Source organism: Drosophila suzukii, chromosome 2R (assembly GCF_043229965.1).
Source record: "Drosophila suzukii chromosome 2R, CBGP_Dsuzu_IsoJpt1.0, whole genome shotgun sequence".
NCBI classification, from domain to species: Eukaryota; Metazoa; Arthropoda; class Insecta; order Diptera; family Drosophilidae; genus Drosophila; species Drosophila suzukii.
Window position 1 is genome coordinate 5,085,144 of NC_092081.1, and position 18,907 is coordinate 5,104,050.

Genomic DNA, 18,907 nt, shown 5'->3' on the forward strand with positions numbered 1-18,907 from the left:
AGACGTTTCTTGACCCCATAAATTATATATATCCTTGATCAGCATCACTAGACGAGTTGATCTAGTCATGTCCGTCTGTCCGTCCGTTTCTACGCAAACTAGTCTGTCAGTTTTAAAGCTATCCGAACCAGCCGGATCGGACAACTATATCTTATAGCTCCCATAGGAATAATCCTACGCTTGGAAATATGATTTTTTAATTAGTTCTGAATTTCGAATTTAATTTTATCAAAATCGGACGATTATATCATATAGCTGCCATAAAAACGGTGGGAAAATTGGTGCGAAAATAATATGAAACAAAAATAGCTTCGGTGTTTCTTGACGTATTGTCCTATACTATTGAAAATATTTTTTTGTGTTCTTAAGAACTTCAAATTAAATTTCATAATTATAATTATAATATTATAAAAATTTCGGCTTGCCGAAGTTAACTTCCTTTCTTCCCCTTTCTGGGATTCCGGTAAAACTTGGTGTTTTGTAGCGGCGCCTTAAAAAAGTGGAACACTACGAGAAATGGCTGGGCACTCGTTATATTTTTTATTTATTCTTTGATTGCTATAAACTAAAAGACCCTAGGCATTACCATCATTTCAGTGGCGACCAGCGAAACCCTGTAATTGTAGCCGTGAGCGGTACCCCAATGAATTCCATTCAATTTAGGGACAATGCCATTCTTACTGTAAACTCCATTTAGCGAACTGAAACTGAAGTAGTTTGTATAAATATTTTTCATATGAGATTACGTTTAGTTAGGTTACCTATATCCACATTCGGCGAACCACCAGCGAACTTCTTGTTCTTGTTCCAATAAAGAGAGTCCCCGGCTGTACCTTCAAAAGAGCTCATACAATGATGCCTTATCGCCGATTTTAAAATCAGCGTAATGGTTGAAAAGGACGTTGTTCTGTCATCAGGTGTAGTTTTTCCAGCCCAATGAAGAATTCTGTGCGTATATCTCCAAATCCGTTCTTATAACTCTCCCAGTCGCGTGTTAAGTTTACAGATCCATCGATACGCCTTTGGATCGTCATCCAACCTTGCTTATTGCAGGCAGCCTCGAAGTTCCTTAGTCCGGGAATTTTCACTTTGTAAATGCCACTTTGGCTGTCAGTGGGGCATCGGTCGGTTCTATTAAAGGTCACAAGTTGATCGGTGATTTCGGATTGCTCTTCAGAAATCGTTCTGATTTGATTTTCCAAGTTCTTGATTATTTTATCCTTCTTTTTGAGCTCCTCATCCTTATAGCTTTTGATTTTATCGTTTTCCTTCAGGCTCTCCAAAAAATCCTTAATTTGATCATTTTTTGTACTTGGGAAAGGCTATCGATCACCAGTGGTTTCTCCTTTAGTTACAGTTTATATAGGCCGACTTATCTTAAGATGGGGGTCACTGAGGTCAGAATGACAATGGGCTATAATATAATTCCCAACTGGGTTCAAAGTCTCGTACACCTAGACTTTAAAGACATACGCTGAAAAGTTGGGACTTTCCATAAAACGAGTATTCTGTAAATTCTTCAACATATTTTCACGCTAGCTTGAAGTCACCGTTAAGAAGTGCCATTTGTAAAATACATTGTTTTTATTTTGCTTATAAATAACCACGCTACAGTGACGTATCTGTGAATATATTTAATAACTTTGTCAATTTTAAAGATAGATTAACTATAAAAACACTTACTATATTTTATGGGTCGAATAACTATGAAAATAGATATTTAACTACAATCTATGGGTTGGGACCATTCTACCCTTTTTCATAGTTACTTAACTATTTTTTATAGAAACACCTTCGTTCACGTATACGCAAATTAACTATTTGATGGGTACAATTGACAATTCGATGGTTGGGGACCGAAAATTTTACCAATCGATTTTTTTCGCACCACATTGGCGGCGCCTGGTGCACAGCTCTATGTCCTTTGGTCCTTTTCATACGAGGCATGTGTTTTGTTCACAGTCATCTCACGAATTTGTTTGTTACTAAGCTGCAATGATAACTGATTTTCAGGCGGACATTAAAGCATACAAAAGCGAACGCCTGTAGAACAACCCTCATTAGTTCTATATTCATAAATAGAAGGTCCGACTGGGTAACTTTAACACTGTGATGCACAAAAAAAATACTAAATAACGCATAATTTTCCAATGTGTTCAGGAAAATGTTTCCCTACACAAGGATTTTTCGGAATTGGTCTGTCATATATTATTGTTCTCCAACTTTTTTATTAAAATCGTGAATTTGAAATGTAAGCAAAAGGATATACCCAAAGTAGAAGAAACCTCGAAATGAAATTAAAACAGCGTCTGAAAGGATACAAAAAAATCTAAATCTAGAATACTAAAATTCCCCTTTATAACCCCAAATTTTTCCCAAGAAAATTTACAAATATATAAATTTATGCTGTATATATAATTGCATATATAAATGGTTGTTGTTGTACAAAATTTTGAAATTGTATAGTGCATTCCTGAACTTTGTGTATCACATTTCGATTTGGAGGACTTACGCCCTCGAGAATCGTTTCACATTTAGCGGTTATCAGTTGATCGGCAGTACTATTTATACGACGCGACATGTTTTTTACACTTAGCTTACGACTACAAACATATTAAGGTATTCTTTTTCCCGAATCCGGATCCGGACACAATAACTGGACTGTCGCGAAAAAATAAACAAAATGCTTCACTACACTTAAAGGAACATTGTAACAAGAACGAAGCGAGGCCGTGATGGTCAGTCCACTTCCTTTTTCTTTCTGGGAAATGTTTTAAGGCTATAGTGGCTCCTGCTGGAAGTACTCGTGCTCCAGGCAAGCCAGGGCGGATGGCCGCAGATGGAGGTCGTAGGATAACATTTGCTGGAAAAGAGAGGAACAATTAGACTTGGGCATACAGGCAAATAGTCGTTAGTCTAAACTCCCTCGTTCTGCTTAAAAGCTTTACAGATAATAATTGTTTCTATATATTTTTGTCAAGATTTGAGTATTTTATCTCCTCGAGTGTCAACCAAGCCAACAAACTTGTAACTTGATTAAAACATATTTATATATGATTTTGCAACGATATTTGTTTCCGATTAGATAGATTATTTTGGATAATTTCTCAAGACAATACCTACTAGTACGGACAAAAAGTGTTTTTCTGGTATTTTTTTGGTATATTTTAAGGTTGGTTAATAAAAACCATCCTACCAATCGACGGAAAAGAACTGTCGTGTTTGACATGATGCGTGCCAAAGTCAATTGAAATTTTATTTTAGAAAATCTACTTAATATTTTTAAACCAAGCCAAAAACATTTTTAAGGAAAATGATTGGGAAACAAATATTCCTTCATGTTTCCCAGAAAGCGAAAGACTAGCTGGTATTAAAATAAAACACTAATATTTTTGTCGCGTGCGATAGAATTTTTGGATATATCTCTTATATACCATAGAACAAATTATAGTGCTTATCAAGAGCTTAAATTTAATACGTACGTCAAAGAAAACAAAATATTGGAACATGGTTTCTCAGCTTCAAAGCGTAGAGAATAACCCATATACAAATTTAAAGAAGTTTTTTTGCAAATTAATAAAATTATTTGTTTTAAACTTAAACTCGGACGATAACATACTGGGAACGACAAATCTTGATTTGAACGTGAGATCTAAGGTTTAACAAATTTGATTTTCTCTATTTTATACTCACATTCAATAAATCATCGGCGTACTCGCACAGAAGTGGACAAAAGTCTTTTGGTCTCTTTGGATTCCGCTGTGGAAAATGTTCCAGTGCCACAGAGATAGTTTGTGGCCATTGTTGCTCGGTGGGTCGACCAGTAAGTCTAAAAAAAAAGAAAACACGATTTGAAACAATTATAAAATTCACTTTCCTTGAAATTCCACCCACTCGAAGATGCGGTCCAGCTGGTTCTTCTCAGAGGTCCCCGGAAACAGAGCCCTGCGGTTGAACATCTCGAAGATAATGCAGGCAGCACTCCAGATGTCCACGGTGCTATTGTAGGGCTGGGCAAGCAGGACTTCGGGGGCCCGATACCAGAGGGTTACCACCACCGAGGTGAGCTTCATTTCCGATCCGTAGGTCTTGGCCAGGCCAAAGTCAGCGATCTTGAGGTGGCCCTGCGAGGAGACCAGCAGGTTCTGGGGCTTCAAGTCCCGATGGATGATGCGATGCGAGTGCAGAAAGTCCACACCAGTAAGCAGTTCCCTTGACAGGCGCTATAAGGAAAGCATATTTAAGGATCAGTTACAGATATCAGTCCCAGTGGAATTTCAGGACCCACCTGAATTGTGGAGGGCGACATGCCCGACTTGGGCAGTCTGTCGATGAGATCCGAAAGATCCTGCTCCAGGTGCTCGAAGACCAGGAGAATCAGCAGTTGGCCATCGCGCTCTAGAAACTGGCATACTTCGAACAGTCTGCAGGTGTAGGGGTAAGCAAATATGTATATTTAAGCATTGTGTGATTTCGGTGTGCGAAGGAGATGGCCATATGAAAATGTTGAGAGATATAGAAAAAGTGTTATAAAATGCTGCTGGCCTCACCAGCGCCAACGGCCATACTGTGTTCGTTTTGCGTACTAGGCAAAGCACTCGAGACGAACACACGCGCACATTTACGATATGGCGATCAAAGAGCCAAAAGAGAGTGGCAAATTAAAGAGCCCAAATATCGTTTTTAGCAAGAGATCGTACGATTCTCGCCAGCACGAAAATAAATAACATAATGTTAACAAGCATTTCAGGCCGTTATTTTAACAGAAATTTTGATTTGAACAAAAATATACTCAAAATATATGTTTAAAATCTTTAACGGTTCCTGGTTATTAATAATTTCACACACTGGACTTATATTTTTAAAGCATTTATAAATTGTCTTTTTCTGCAAGTTTTGCCTTCCTCAAGTCTTTTCCCCTCCAACCCATAAAAATACTTTTAGTTTCAAACAAAATAACAGCCGCAACTTGGACGCCACTGCAACTTAACATTCTGTTGTGCGAACTCGCTCTCGCTCTTCAGGCCGTACGATCTGGCACTCTCCCGCTGTTAGATCGCAATATCGTAGCTGAGCGAGGGAGAGCAGAGTGAGAGCGAGAGCGGAGTTATCGATATCAGCTGCCGACGACGGGCTGCTATCGAACCTGTTAGCCCCGCGCCGCGCTCTGTTAATTCAAATTGCCAACGGCTGCCGCATATTACTTAATGCCAATACAAAATCGGCGGATCTGCGACTGCAGTGACGGCGGCGTTATCAGCGGGAGCACAGTGGCGCCGCTCCAGAGTTACTTGACTGGCATATGCCAGAAGCGTGGGCGAGGGCGGGGGCTGGGGGGTGGAGGGTGCCAAATACCCCTTCTCCACCTGCAAATCGGCGAAATATTGCGGCTATAGCGTGCAAAGATAAACAGAAGCGTTGTGACATTGCAGGGAGGTTTTCTAAATTACTTTGCAAATAGTTGGGGCGCCACTCGGCCTCAATAGCGGGTGATAACACACAGCAAACACCCCCCATTTATAGCTACTTATACGCGATTTTAATGCCTGCTGGTTGTAAAAAACGCCATTACATAGCCCAAGATTTGTGGAGTTATTTTTTAAACTCCATAAAAGCGTAGTACCCACATTACTATATACTCACTTGACAATATTTGCGTGGTTGCTGGCATTCAGCTGTTTCAGCAGCGAGATCTCCCGCAGAGTGGACATGGGCACTCCATTGTCGTTCAGCGAGATCCTAACTTTCTTCAGCGCCACTATATTACCGGTGATCACATCTCGGGCTCTGTAAACCGTTCCATAAGCACCTGAAAAAAGTCATTGCAAAATTGGATCAAACTCGCAGAATGACCGAATCAAATGGTAATGCTAATCAGAAGCCAAAACAGAGACACAAAAAAAAACCCCAAAAGCAAGGCCAGATAAGAACACGCGAAACTGCCGAAAATTCGCATAAGGTACGAAATAAAAATATAAGGCAACAAAGTCAGCTGTGCTGATAAGATGGGCGAGAAATGCCGGCTGATTGGCCATATCTGGAAACTATTCCTATTGCAGAAATGGGAGACTCACGGAGAGAAATTACCCCGAACTGATCATTGATTTGGCAGTAGTTCCACTTATCTCTGACATAAGTATCTTTGTGGTATTTTTATACATTTTTTCGCATACCGAACCATTGAACTGATATATTATGTTCTGTATATTAAAACACGCATGGGATCAAAGCAAAAAAAAATTGATTTATAAAAAAATATTGTTTATTCTTAAATATAACTTATTGAGACTAATCATTTAAATTGATCTCATAATACAAAAATCTAAATGGTTTTTAGTACATGAAAGCCCATATATATTGATTGATGTCAGGTAGAAATGATCTTACCCATGTACACAAGCGGAGAAATGCGAAAAGAGAGTGCGAAGGGGCGAAAGAGCCCCAATCAGAATCAAATACCAGAGACAAAATGTTGTCACCGGAAATTTATCACCCGTACGGACAAACGAACGGACGGGGACTTGCGTGGGGGCGGGAGCAACGAGACATCGGCTATTTCGGTTGGCATTGACAGACACTCTGTACCATACGTATACCAAATACCCCCGGCCAAATGGAACTGGGGGGAGGTGGATGGTTTTGGGGGTCTCTAGACCACCTGGCTTGTGAACTGTGCCGCTGTTTCGACAGTCGAGCACAAGGCCGAGAGCTCGACTCCGACTCGTTTTGGACGTCGGCTACTGGGCTCTCGATTTGAAATTGTCAAAAAATAAACTCGAAAATTGCGCACAGACCAGTGAAAAAACAACAATGAAAGGTTGGAGCGAAAGCGAATGGCAAGGGGCAATAATTGAATGAACGCGAACAGAGAAGCAGACAGACGAAAATGTAAGTATGTGCCGTATAACAGATGGAATTCAGGGGGTTACGACGAGGGGAAGGGCCCATGGATGGTTTACCTTCCGGCTTTAGGTCCCCTTCCCCTAAACCCCTCACTGTCCCAACAACCAGAAACAATATCCATCATTACCATTTGCCTCTTCACAGCTCGGTGACGTAATTGATTTGGGCTTTATTTACAAAAATAAAAACCGATTCGTAATTGTTACCCCAAAAAGACCATGAGCCACTTGTCAGAGCATCGAACTGGGTTCGAAATTGTTTTCGGAATACGATTGGTAACACGTGGCCCACTGCAATGGACCTGAAAGTATGCCGAGAAAATTTCTCAAGACCCAAGAAGGGGAAGTTTTGATGGTGTGGCTTTACCTAGCCAATATTTCCCCTTTTCCCATATTTTTCATGCCTAATTAGTCGTGGTTCTAAACAGTTTGGCTAAGTGCACTTGGAGAATGCGCTACATTGTCGGTCACAACCGGTTTTTGCATCTATAAATTAGGTTTATTTAGAAACCCACATTCCATGTAAGCTCATTTATCCACAAATAAAAAAATCGTTAAGATGCTTTAAGTAAACAATAGAGCTACTAAAAAGCTTGAAGTAAAGTCAAGAACGAGCTGTAAAACCAAATAGCCAAGAGTTTGTAAACAAATTAAAGTAAATCGTTAATAATCCGCACATTTCCGTTGAGCAACCATAAATAAACAGAAACCACTTTGTAGCGCCGACCTATCCCAACAACAAAATCCCAGATCCGCTCACCTGTGCCAATGATGTTCAGCTCCTGGTAATTAAATATGTCTCCATCGCCGAACTTTTTCCCCTGGGACATTTTCTGTCGCTTGAGCTGCGGTGACAGTGACATGTAGCTGGATTTCTGTAGGTATTTCTCGGAATGGACTGATATTACGGGGACTGGGCACTGATCACACGACGTAGGGGTCACTAATTACTGCACCAACTGTAAGTAGAGAGATGTGGTGTTATCGATCTGTGTTTGGTTATCGATGTATCCTTTGCCGCCCACGATAGTTCACACAGAGGGAGAGAGGGAGAGTGGGAGAGAGAGAGACAGACTGCCCGATTTTATACCTGCTGCTCTTCTAGATAACCCCAAAACTCGCGATAAAGACTGGTGTGACAGGTGCTAATGGGCCCGAAAAAGAAGTGGAAGTCTGGCCACGGCTATATGCTCTGCTATGCTTTTTCTATCTCCGAGAACCCGCACACATGGAGACGTAGAAGCCGGCGGTCGTTGAACCCGGTTAATGTTTTCGTTTATTTGTACTTTAATTTTATGTCTAACCGATCGCAGAGGGCGAGAGCGATCGCACTAACTTAGTTATGATTTATTCATGTTCTTTTCGGTCTTCCCCTGTCTTTCGTGCTGCTCGTCGCCGTCTCCCTTTTGTGGCTTCTTTCGTGCGTCCTGTTACTTTTTTCACAGCTCACGAGACGATACTCGAAAGTTGGGATCAATGTATGATCTATTATAATACTTTTTTGTTCAAATAAAATATCATTTTCTCGCCGTGCACATTTCTGCCCGTAAGTATTAACGCCGAAAAAGAACCCGAATAATTTGTTGTTGCCGTTTGTCAATTAATTCTAATCGCGAGACAACGAAACAACAATAACAAGTAACGCAACAAAAAGCACACAAGTTATGGCAAGAGAGTGGGTAGCTTTCGAGGAAAAGAATTATGAGGTGTATAAATCTGAAATAGTTATTGTTGCACTAGTTTCTCGCCCTCGCTCCTCCTGTTTTACTGATAAGACCACTTTTCGCTTCACTTTACATTTTTTTCCGGTGTATCTCAATGCCAATGCTGCCGTTTTTTCGGCCTTTGTGCGAAATATTAGTTAAATATTAAAAAATGTGTTTTTTATTTGCCGGAGACTCGCACACACACACACACACACACGCTGCTAAGTGATCTTCACACACACACAGGCTGGCACGCACACAGGCACAGATATATATGTATACATATACGGTTTTATTCGCCTTGACGAAATTTTGGCATTTGTTGATAATCCAGCAAGAACCTCACGATCAGAGCAACGCGACACGAATTTGGATGCGAACACGGTCGGTGGCGCGGCAGCAGCACTTTAATTAAGTTTTTAAAACAGCGATTTATAAATTTTTAACAATATTTGTAAGACTGAGTGTTTTGGTAGCTCTGAATGCTCTGAAACAGTTTTACGATATTCGTGGTAACAGTGGATTCTCTTCGCCCGTGTTGGCTAACAGCCGGTGGCTAACAGTCTGTTGGGGCCGGCAAAACGGGTAACCGTTAATTTCGAAATTGTTATCAGTGACTGTAAAGGGATGAACCATTTTTGCCATATTCTTTGTTTTTTTTCAGTGCGATTAGTGTTTGAATAATGTTTTTAAGTTCCTGGAATATTCAAGTGGGATATTATAATATATATATAATATATATCATAATATATATTTGTTTAGTTTTGAATATATTCTTACTAAAAAAGATTTAACAGAGTTGCGAAATTAAATTTGTATACAAGAATATAAGATAAGAAATGAATTTAAGAATAAGCATTTAGATGCTATGAAAAGTTAAAATTCATCAGGATGCTGGGAAAATACATTGCTTGTACATATAATTTTTAAAAATAGATTAAATTGACCTAAATAAGTTATTATTTCTTATCCGTCTCCTAAATATGTTATAAGCTTTTCACACAATAGCAGAAATCTAATATTATTCCGCCGTCAAAAGTGTTTAAATTATCTAGAGTGAAATAAAAAAAAATGCCACTCAAAATTGCTCGAAAGTCACTCACTGGATGTATAATTTATTGACATGAGTTGGAGTGGCGTCGAAAGCTTTCACTCAAGCGTGTTTGAGTGAAAGCTTGTCAATCATTTTCCAACGATCCGGCAAGGCCAACACTTTCGAAGTCGAATAAAGCTCGATCGGTTGGGCGCTAAGATTTGAAAACAATGTTGCAAAAACCTTAAAAAGTAAACATTCCCATTTAACACCCTTAATCATGTTACTAATTAGATCGGCGAAAATTTCCATGATCTTTGCCCGAGAGCAAAACAAATTAGGGCCCAAATCAAATTAGAGCTCGGTGGTGGAAAGCGAGTGACGAAGTCGCAGAAGTGTTAATTACCGCCAGGGTGTATCAGTCGCCAAAAGTCCACAAATGACGTGCCCCGCTGAAGTACAAAATGGAAGGGCAAACACAGCGAGTGATCAGGATGAATGATCATTAATGGGAGATGGAAATATAGTTTCTGCGACCGCCGGAACGTGCCCCTTTCTCACCTTTCGGGCGCCAGCCGACACTGTGATTCATTACGGCCGCAAAGCGCATCCGATCTTGGCCAATTAGCACCTTGGTGAGTCGCACTCCTCCGCGGAAGTCAACGCCCAGCAACGGACATATCTGTCCATTTAGAACACCTGCATTTCCGACTAAACCCCATAAGAATAGTGAGTCACCTACTATACATAGATAGCATTTTCATTCGAGATCAGGCCTGATCCATTGACTTTGCTTTGTAGGTTCGTGAATGAATAATGTTAACATATTCATGATTTCTGCGAATCAAGTTCATCTCGTTAATTAGTGAGTTCCGATTTCGACAAGCTGGCGTTGAGGAAGTTATTATCAGGCAAGGGAAAGGCTTACTCAGAAGCCAACATGCCACTCGGTTTGTAAACAAGGCAAACACGAGAGTAATGCGACTGAAAATGGGATCCGGTCGCATCTGGGCATTACCGAATAGACGCAAGTCCCTGATAAGCATTTTTATTTCGCTTCTCGCTCTCTGACATTTTGTCGGCCTGTGACGACGGCGCTTATCGCCGACCATTAGTCTTATTGCGTTTCAAACCGGCTCCGAGCCAAAAAACTAATTAAACGAAATTTATTGAACAAATATTATGGGCAAAATGGTTTTGTTCTGGCCACAAATACGCAAGAAAATGCCAAACAGAATGGCAGAAGCAAACAAACAAAGACGCCAGTGAGGGTCTACGCCAAGTTCTGGGCTCTGAGCCTGTTTTTCGGGGGTGTTGACGGGCAATTTGGCTAAATTGGCTAAATGTTAGCCAAGTGAATAAATCAGCCTGCACTCTGCGAGGCAACCGGTTGGCCATTGACACGGCCAAGACGGGTCTTGAACATAAGAGCCACAACAGCTCGGAAACCAACGTCACTGGCTCTTCGGACTGAAGAATTCAATCCAATCGGAATCCAAAACCGAAGCCAAACCCATTCTCGATACGATCCGATATCTGCTACTGATCACGTGCGGCAAGGGGGGTTTATCTCTGGCTGGGCGATCGATCCAGTCGAGCGTGGCTCATTACCATCGGCAGCAACAAGAACACTCGACCTTGGGAGTACGATCTCCCTGAAGCATGAAAGCCAAGCTCAAGTGCCTCGCTGGGTTGACAGTTTTCCAAGCAGCCAAACATGCGTCACCAAACAACAATTTGCATAACTTAGGCATAACGATCTCCAAGTTGGTTCCGATGCTAAGACCTCTGTGGGAGATCTCTCGCAGCTTTACGACTCCCCTTTGGCTTCCGTGTCGTGTCTGTGTGGCGGCAGATCCACTTCCAGTTCCTCATCCTGGGGCTCAGGGTGCTGATCGGATCTCCGGGGATTAGTGTCTCTTTTTATTAGTAAGTGCGTCATGGAAAAAGTTTAATTAATTCCCGCCGAAGATCGAAGATCGGTTAATGCCAAGCGCAAACAAACACGGTATGTGTGACGCATATATATACGATATATGATATGTGATACATGGTAAATGATACCGATTTGATATGATACCCCTGGGAAGCGGCCCCAGAAGCGCTAATTACGTGACCAGCTGGATGGGCCAAACTGCAGCGCAGCCAGCCATTTGGCAATTTGGCCCAGGCACTGGACCCTCGATTTTGGGGGGCGGGGGCTACGTGCGCCGCGATATCGGCAATACTTAGCGAAACCCAGGTCGAAACCTGTTCGGCATACGAAAGCGCCGCGCAGCCCGTATAAAAGTGAATTGTGACAAAAATTCTGAACAGTTGAAGCGCACGCTCAGCGGCGACAGCATCGAGAATAAGTCACAAAAGCATAATCCCAGCCCGGGGGCCAACAAGGTGTTAAGCGATCACTGATAACGCCCAGCTAATAGAGTCGCAGTCTCCGAATTTACGATCGATCATAACGGTTTCGACATTCCGCGAGTGCGCACACCCCACAAATTGATCTTTTATCTCCGATCTTAAATCGGAATCGGAACAAGTGACAAAGTGCCTCAACCAGACCCCAAACAGGATACTCCACCTATAAATAAAAATCGACCGAGGGCTATTAAACGGTACCCATATACCAGCAGCCATTAAAGATGTTTGCATACACTTGGCAAGTGAGTATTCTCGAGATCGGCGTCGGTGTTTGAAATTTATGAGCAAAACACAGGCCAACAAAGAAACGTGTTTCGGCGATTAACATTTTCGACCAAATTCACAAATTAAGGCTGCAAACGGACAGCGTACTCTGATTTTTTCGCCGCCGGACAAGGCCGAACGCATTATCGAATCTCCGAATCAAGTTATTCTATTTCTATTCCTACTCCTATTCGATCTTGTGATCTTGATGAGGAAGTGTCATAAAGCCGCTTTATGGCGCGGCTTTGCACTTGATCTGCGGCTTATCCGACCATCCATCCTGCTGGGAGCCTTGATACCGTTTACAAAGTCGAGCTCTTAACCCTGAACCACTGAGCCCAACCGGTTGCAGTCCCAATCTCAGTCTCAATCTTCTCCTTTTGCCCACTGCTGATTGAAATTAATTTGTTTTGTCTGCGGTTAAGGTTTTACATAATTCGAAACCGACAAAAAAAAGTACCATCACTGCGTTTAGCGGGTCAATCGTAGGGGTTTCCAGGAATAGTTTCGAAAGTTAGCCAATGGGCAGCATAAATTAGAGAGGGGTGCATCCGGTTAGATGGCGCCTGGGGATCAGCTGGGTTCTGTGATCATGCCAGAAGACGCCTACCGAATTCGAGACGTGCTCATGAATATTTTACGTGCGACTATAAATTAGATTTGATTGCGGTTATATCATTGACTTGGCCCGATCCCCCTCGGCCAGTTGGCTAATTTAAATTAATTATTGTATGCTAATTCGCAGCATAAGCGCTAAGAGCAGACAGGTTCTGGTTCTCTGGCACCGCTTGGTTCTGCCACTGGCCTCCACTGGCTATTCACACCTTCCAAACTCCCCGGCTGACCTGGCTTTCTTTCCTTCCAGATCTCCACTGTGATCCTGGCCATCCTGGCAGCGATGGCGATGGCAGCCCCCCAGCTGCAGGAGGCCCCCCACGCACTGCTGGACATCGAGGCACCCAACCAGTTCAGCTACAGCTCCCCCTTGGCCCAGCCGGACAGCCTGCGCTCCAAGCCTTACTTCGACTTCCTGAGCACCCTCTACGCCCACGACACGGCCAAGTCTAACCTTTTCCGGCCGTACTCCGGCCGCCAGCGCAGGGATGTGGGTGCGCAGGCGGGGGCCCAGAAACTGGTTCGCCCACGCAGGGCCATCGTCTTCAGGCCCTTGTTCGTCTACAAGCAGCAGGAGATCCGTCGGCAGGAGATCAAGGACAGGAATGCCGAGAGGCGCCACGATCTGAACAGCCTTTACCGGCTGTAGTCGCCCTAATCCAATCCAGCGTCCATCCAGCCAACCCGGGGTGTTGGCCTTCTACAGGGTCCTCTAGCACTTAGCCACTTCCACTGTGTCCTAGCCTTAAGAAATGCACTGCAGCACGACGAGAGAGCACTCATCGCTATATTATGTATACTCCATTCGCACCGCCACCACACCACCCACATCCTCGTAGAATAAGCCCAGATGTTTGTTATGCAACTTGTTATCGCGACGTTTGATTAAAGCTAACAAAACTGATTTTGATACGAACGGAGTTTTGTGTTGGGGGAGGGGGTTTGTCCAAGCTGTTATCAGAATTACCGAGTGTCCAAAGTATCTCATGTGACCGGCTTGAGATCTAGTCTTACCGTAATCGCACTTGAAAGGCTATTAACCGGATATTTGACGACTCTTTTATCACTTTGCCAGTTCAGGTTTATATTTTCTATACTTGTGTATACTTTACGTATGAATTCGAAATTATAAGTGCTGGATTGATCGTAAAAGCAATTTTAAATGAAATTGATGAAACAATCAGGTTAAATTTTCACAATTTATTTTCCATTTTGTTTTTGGCTATTTTGTATGCGTTAATAAAGTAAGTGTGTATTAAACCAGCTCTTAATTTGTGCCACCATGAAAAAATCATTGAATATGAATAAATTTATTATATGAATATTTACATAGGTAATACCTACCGCTACCTATCTTTTTGATTACGGGTTACTAAACCCTTTAGCAACCTAACACCTTCATTCATCACCTTTAGTAACTCGTAATCGATGAAAAGACAGGTAATGGCAATGTTACCCAGGTAAATATTCAAATAATAAATTCATTCATAATATATCTCCATTGACCAAAAGTGCAAAATTTAGTTGGCACCCCTTTGAGATAGAGTTGCGAATCACTTGTGCAAATATTTGCCCGCCTACTCGCCCCATACGATATTCTCAATCCAGTCGGTGTAGAGGTGGACTTTGGTGTACACACTGGGCAGCCCCTGGACACCACACACCAGTCCGTAGGAGGTGATGCCAATCACCTGCTTGAGGCAGGAGTACGTGGGATGCTGGACGAAGACGGGACCGCCGGAATCGCCGTAACAAGTATCCGCACTGGTGTTCTGGGAACCGGCACACAGTTGGGTTCGCACATCGATCTTGTGCTCCAGCCGCTGGCTGCACTGATGTTCGTCGAACCTCTCCAGGGAAACCTTTAGCAGATGCGAGGAGGAGCGCCCTCCCTCCGAGGTGGCTCCCCATCCGGCGGCTGTCACCTGGAGATGCTCTTTTCCACTGGCGAGTGGCAGGCAGGCAGGTGCCACATACTCGTTGAAGGTCGCCTCCCTCTCCAGTTCCACCAGGGCAATGTCGTTCTTGCGACTCCCCGAGTCGTCATCTTCCCCGTAAGCTGGGTGCACCACATAGTTGACCACCCGGAAGTCCTGCGGCTGTGCATCATCTGAGCTGCTTTTGTAATCCAGCTCCCCCAATCTAACCACATACTTGGGGCAATCGTAATTTTGATCCAGGCGCTGTTCCTTGGTCCTGAAATCAATTATCAAACTTATTTCAATCTCCTACTTTTGAGAATAAATAGATCTTAAAAGATCACTTGAGCATAGTGTTAAAAACGCTTTATAAAAGAAAGGATTAATTAATACACATTTGGATATTATAATGCTTAAACTGGATATAAAAAAGGGGTGAGTCAATAAACCGGGAGGTTCCGCCTTCTGAATTCCAGTTAGATACTATTTAGTGAAAAATCATGTTTAAATCATGATTCTTTTCTATCGTTTTCTATAGGTATAAACCAGCATTTGTTTTAGCATAAAGACAAAATAATTTATAAAGCAAACACAATAGCTTTGACGAATTCATAGGTATTGACTAATAAGATGCGAATTTATGCAGCTATATTGTTAGTTTTGGACTAAATTCCAGACAACAAATAAATAGACAGCTCTTAATAAATTATATTAATGAGTGCCTAGCATTTAACTTTTAATATAGTGTCCAATGATGAAGCTAACGTGTTTTTAAAGTTTTTTTGTATACTACCAAAGTGAAAAAAAAGAAAAATATTTACATATTGATGCTCCGGAATATTTGAAACACTATTAAAAATAAATACATTTGATTGGTAAGATTAAGACTAAAATAAACCAATAGTGTTCTATGAACATATGTATCTGCATGTCATATCTGTAAATTGTATCTGATGACTATTAGCCTCTGTTTTCTGTTATGTAAGTCTTTGTGGATGTTATTAGATGCTTTTGGTATGCGAATATTGCATTAATTTGTTACTGCTGTAATTAAATATGCTTTTCATGTAATTTATTGGATGTTCTTCTGGTGTTATGGGGCTATGAGATCCCACTTACTCGCTAGTCTCCAAGCAGTGGGCGGCGGTCAGCACGAACTTGGGATGGATAATTGTGCCCCCGCAGTCCCAGTCGATGTGCGAGGAGTTTTTCCCACGCTGACCCAGAAGCGCCATGAAGGGGAATTCCCGGCCAGCGGCCTTGGCGCCACCCACAATGAATGGGGTGGAACGGCAGGAAGCCCTTATCTCGTTATAGCGACGACATTCTGTTTCGGATGAAACTTGTAATGTATTACGGGGTATAATTTTTGTACAACTAACCCTTTTCGTATCTCCTGAGGCCAATGTTGCCGGAGAATTGCTGCGACTGCCTTTGCATATTAAGTGGCAGGGGACAGCAAACAAGGTCGTTGAACTCGTCGCAATATTTAACAAGACTCCCAATTAAGGGCAGGTTGAAAAATACTGCAGGACAATCCGTTGCCGTTAGATCTTTACACTCCCCAGTTCCATTGTCACAGAATTCACATAAAAAGGTGCTTAGAACTCCCAATATCAACAGGATCCCAAATATCACTTGCATTTCGCCTGAAGACTAAATAAGAACTGAACTCTCGAATCAAATTGAAGAACCGAACAGCAATTGATAAGAGAACATTTCATTTTTTGGCGCTTACAGTTTTAAGTATGCTTTTTTATTTTTACGAAGTTATTTTGAAAAGTTATTTTTAATCTGATCGAGCCACAGTCTATAAGCATCATCTTTTGGCAGCTTTAGTTTATTTTAATCTTCAAAAGTCAAATTTAACTGACAAAATTTAAAGTGGGGCTGCTCTTCAATTTCTTTAATAACGACATTTTTTAGAGTTGTCGAATACATTTGGTAGGCGTTGCCAACGTAGTACATTTTGAAAATTAAATCAGCTGAATAATTGGCGCCAATTTCAACTTTCATATTAAAATATTAAACTACTTAGAATCGATTTTCTCTACTATCTACAATACTACCCCTTTAACAAATTACTAAATAACAACGACAAATAACACCATCTGTTTTTAAAACCATACATAAAGACGAAGTTATTTAATGACGGACTTATTTGGCCAGATTGACTAATGATCCTGATCAAGACATGTCAAAATGTCTTATTTCATATTTAAATTAAGTACAAAAAACAAATATTGAAATAGAAAATATTTATAGGAGTCTGGCCATTTATCAGAAAGTGATTACAAATTGTTTTTATAAAAAAAAATATTTCGGCTGCCAAGCGTTGCATTTCACAACATAAAGATGCTTCTAAAATCAATAAAAATGTGTTCTTAAAGTTTTGCAACAGTTAAATTTTAAGATTATCTCCTTTATTAGCTCCGATTCGCAATTTGCCAACATGGGCCTTGAGTGAGTGGGAGCCGGATTGGAAACGGCGTTGTTCCGCTGGTGCTGCAGAATGTAGCCCTGCATCCTGACAATGGCTGGTAATGGCGTCCTTTTTGTCCACCTCCTTTTAGAAGTCAGCACGTCCGCGAGCTTCGCTTTGGCTGGCAAGTATAGGGTGGAGGTGGAGTCCTCGACGAGTTCCTGCTCGTCGGAGATCGTATTACATTTCGTACAAAGTATGTACAACGTAACCAAAATCTTTTGGCGGAACCCGTCCGAAAGGATGTACACTAGGGCGGTCCACTTTTGAATTGAAATTTTTAAGGTCCTAATCTCATCTGCCTATAAGGTGCGCATTGAGGAACTTAAAGTATACCAATCGAAATTTTTTGAAAAAAACGCGGTATAGCGTCTGCGGTTTTGTTTCAAAGTTTATAACTCATACGCACTGTTGAGGATTATTAAATATATTATTATACCCGTTACTCGTAGAGTAAAAGGGTATACTAGATTCGTCGGAAAGTATGTAACAGACAGAAGGAAGCGTTTCCGACCCCATAAAGTATATATATTCTTGATCAGGATCACTAGCCGAGTCGATCTAGCTATGTCCGTCTGTCCGTTTGTCCGTCTGTCCGGATGAACGCTGAGATCTCGGAAACTATAAGAGCTAGGCTATTGAGATTTGGTGTGAGGATTCCTGAGCTTCTTACGCAGCGCAAGTTTGTTTCAGCAGAGTGCCACAAACCGCCAAAAGCTGTGGCTCCTACAGATGCTAGAATTAAAATGTTAACTGAAATGTATTGTTCTTATCAATACTTATCGAAAAAAACCTACCCAAAAAAAAGTTTGCCACGCCCAATCTAACGCCCACAGGCCGCATAAACCTTTGACGCCCACAATTTTCATGCTAGATAAAAAATTTTAACTGAAATGTATTGGTCTCGCCAATACCTATCTATTTTGCCACGCCCACTCTAACGCCCATAACGCTTAAATCTGTCTACCGCCGGTAGGTGGCGCATTTTAATCTCGCTTTGCTGCTTGCATATCTCCATTTCCCTTTGGTCCCTTTAGCTGAGTAACGGGTATCTGATAGTCGAGGTATTCGACTATAGCGTTCTTCCTTGTTTTCATATAGGTGGTTTGGCTGACTTTAGTTTTTCCTCCAAAAGCATTTCGGTATTGTTCGTCAATATTTTATTGACCGACGTACGATAGTTGACAAAGTTAAAGTAAACATGTCGTATGAGTTATTTTTAAAGAAACTTGTATACATTTCTTGCAAACTTTAATCAACTATGTAAAGGAGTTAGAACAAGATTTCATTTTTGGACCGCCCTAATGTACACGTAGGGAGCGAAGTCCCACTCATCATGCTCCTTCCCAATGGGCTTCTCGATTGGATAGTTGTATTGTGGAATTTCTTCCTGTGGGTCAAGTCCCACAATAATAGGCAACTTGGATAAGGCTTGGGTTAGACGTCTATTTTCAGCAGCACTGACCTCCTGCGGGCGTTTTGGGTTTTGCCTTCCATTTTTAATTTTTCGTTTTAACACTGCTTCTGCACAAACACACCGAAAGTTTAATTTTTTTCGAAATTCATTC

At 41.7% G+C, this 18,907-nt stretch overlaps 3 protein-coding genes and 1 long non-coding RNA gene across 9 annotated transcripts; 2 read left to right on the top strand and 2 right to left on the bottom strand.

The window, feature by feature from the left end:
- Positions 1 to 2,396: 2,396 nt before the first annotated feature.
- Positions 2,397 to 9,091, bottom strand: Cdk4 (Cyclin-dependent kinase 4). 6 transcript variants are annotated; one of them, XM_017085236.4, is made up of 7 exons: positions 8,955 to 9,091; positions 7,663 to 7,861; positions 5,644 to 5,809; positions 4,289 to 4,424; positions 3,895 to 4,223; positions 3,694 to 3,829; positions 2,397 to 2,863 (listed from the first exon to the last, which is right to left on the bottom strand). In XM_017085236.4, exons 2-7 carry the CDS (start codon positions 7,763 to 7,765, stop codon positions 2,780 to 2,782), a joined length of 954 nt encoding a protein of 317 aa, XP_016940725.2. In that variant the 5' UTR covers positions 7,766 to 7,861; positions 8,955 to 9,091; the 3' UTR covers positions 2,397 to 2,779. The 6 variants fall into 6 exon arrangements, with proteins under 6 accessions (XP_016940725.2, XP_016940723.2, XP_016940722.2 ...); XM_017085234.4 differs by having other exon boundaries at positions 8,897 to 9,090; XM_017085233.4 differs by having other exon boundaries at positions 8,891 to 9,090.
- On the top strand, positions 6,592 to 7,818 carry LOC139352535 (uncharacterized). The gene is made up of 2 exons (XR_011603753.1): positions 6,592 to 6,888; positions 7,048 to 7,818. It is a non-coding gene; the product is annotated as an uncharacterized lncRNA (long non-coding RNA).
- A 2,857-nt stretch (positions 9,092 to 11,948) lies between the features above and the next one.
- Positions 11,949 to 13,848, top strand: Lst (Limostatin). The gene is made up of 2 exons (XM_017085239.4): positions 11,949 to 12,301; positions 13,189 to 13,848. The coding sequence occupies exons 1-2, from the start codon at positions 12,281 to 12,283 to the stop codon at positions 13,585 to 13,587; spliced, it is 420 nt and encodes a 139-aa protein (XP_016940728.3). The 5' UTR covers positions 11,949 to 12,280; the 3' UTR covers positions 13,588 to 13,848.
- A 275-nt stretch (positions 13,849 to 14,123) lies between these two features.
- On the bottom strand, positions 14,124 to 16,602 carry LOC108017961 (venom protease). Its single transcript, XM_017085231.4, has 3 exons — positions 16,240 to 16,602; positions 15,977 to 16,184; positions 14,124 to 15,134 (listed from the first exon to the last, which is right to left on the bottom strand). The coding sequence occupies exons 1-3, from the start codon at positions 16,499 to 16,501 to the stop codon at positions 14,516 to 14,518; spliced, it is 1,089 nt and encodes a 362-aa protein (XP_016940720.3). The 5' UTR covers positions 16,502 to 16,602; the 3' UTR covers positions 14,124 to 14,515.
- Positions 16,603 to 18,907: the final 2,305 nt, after the last annotated feature.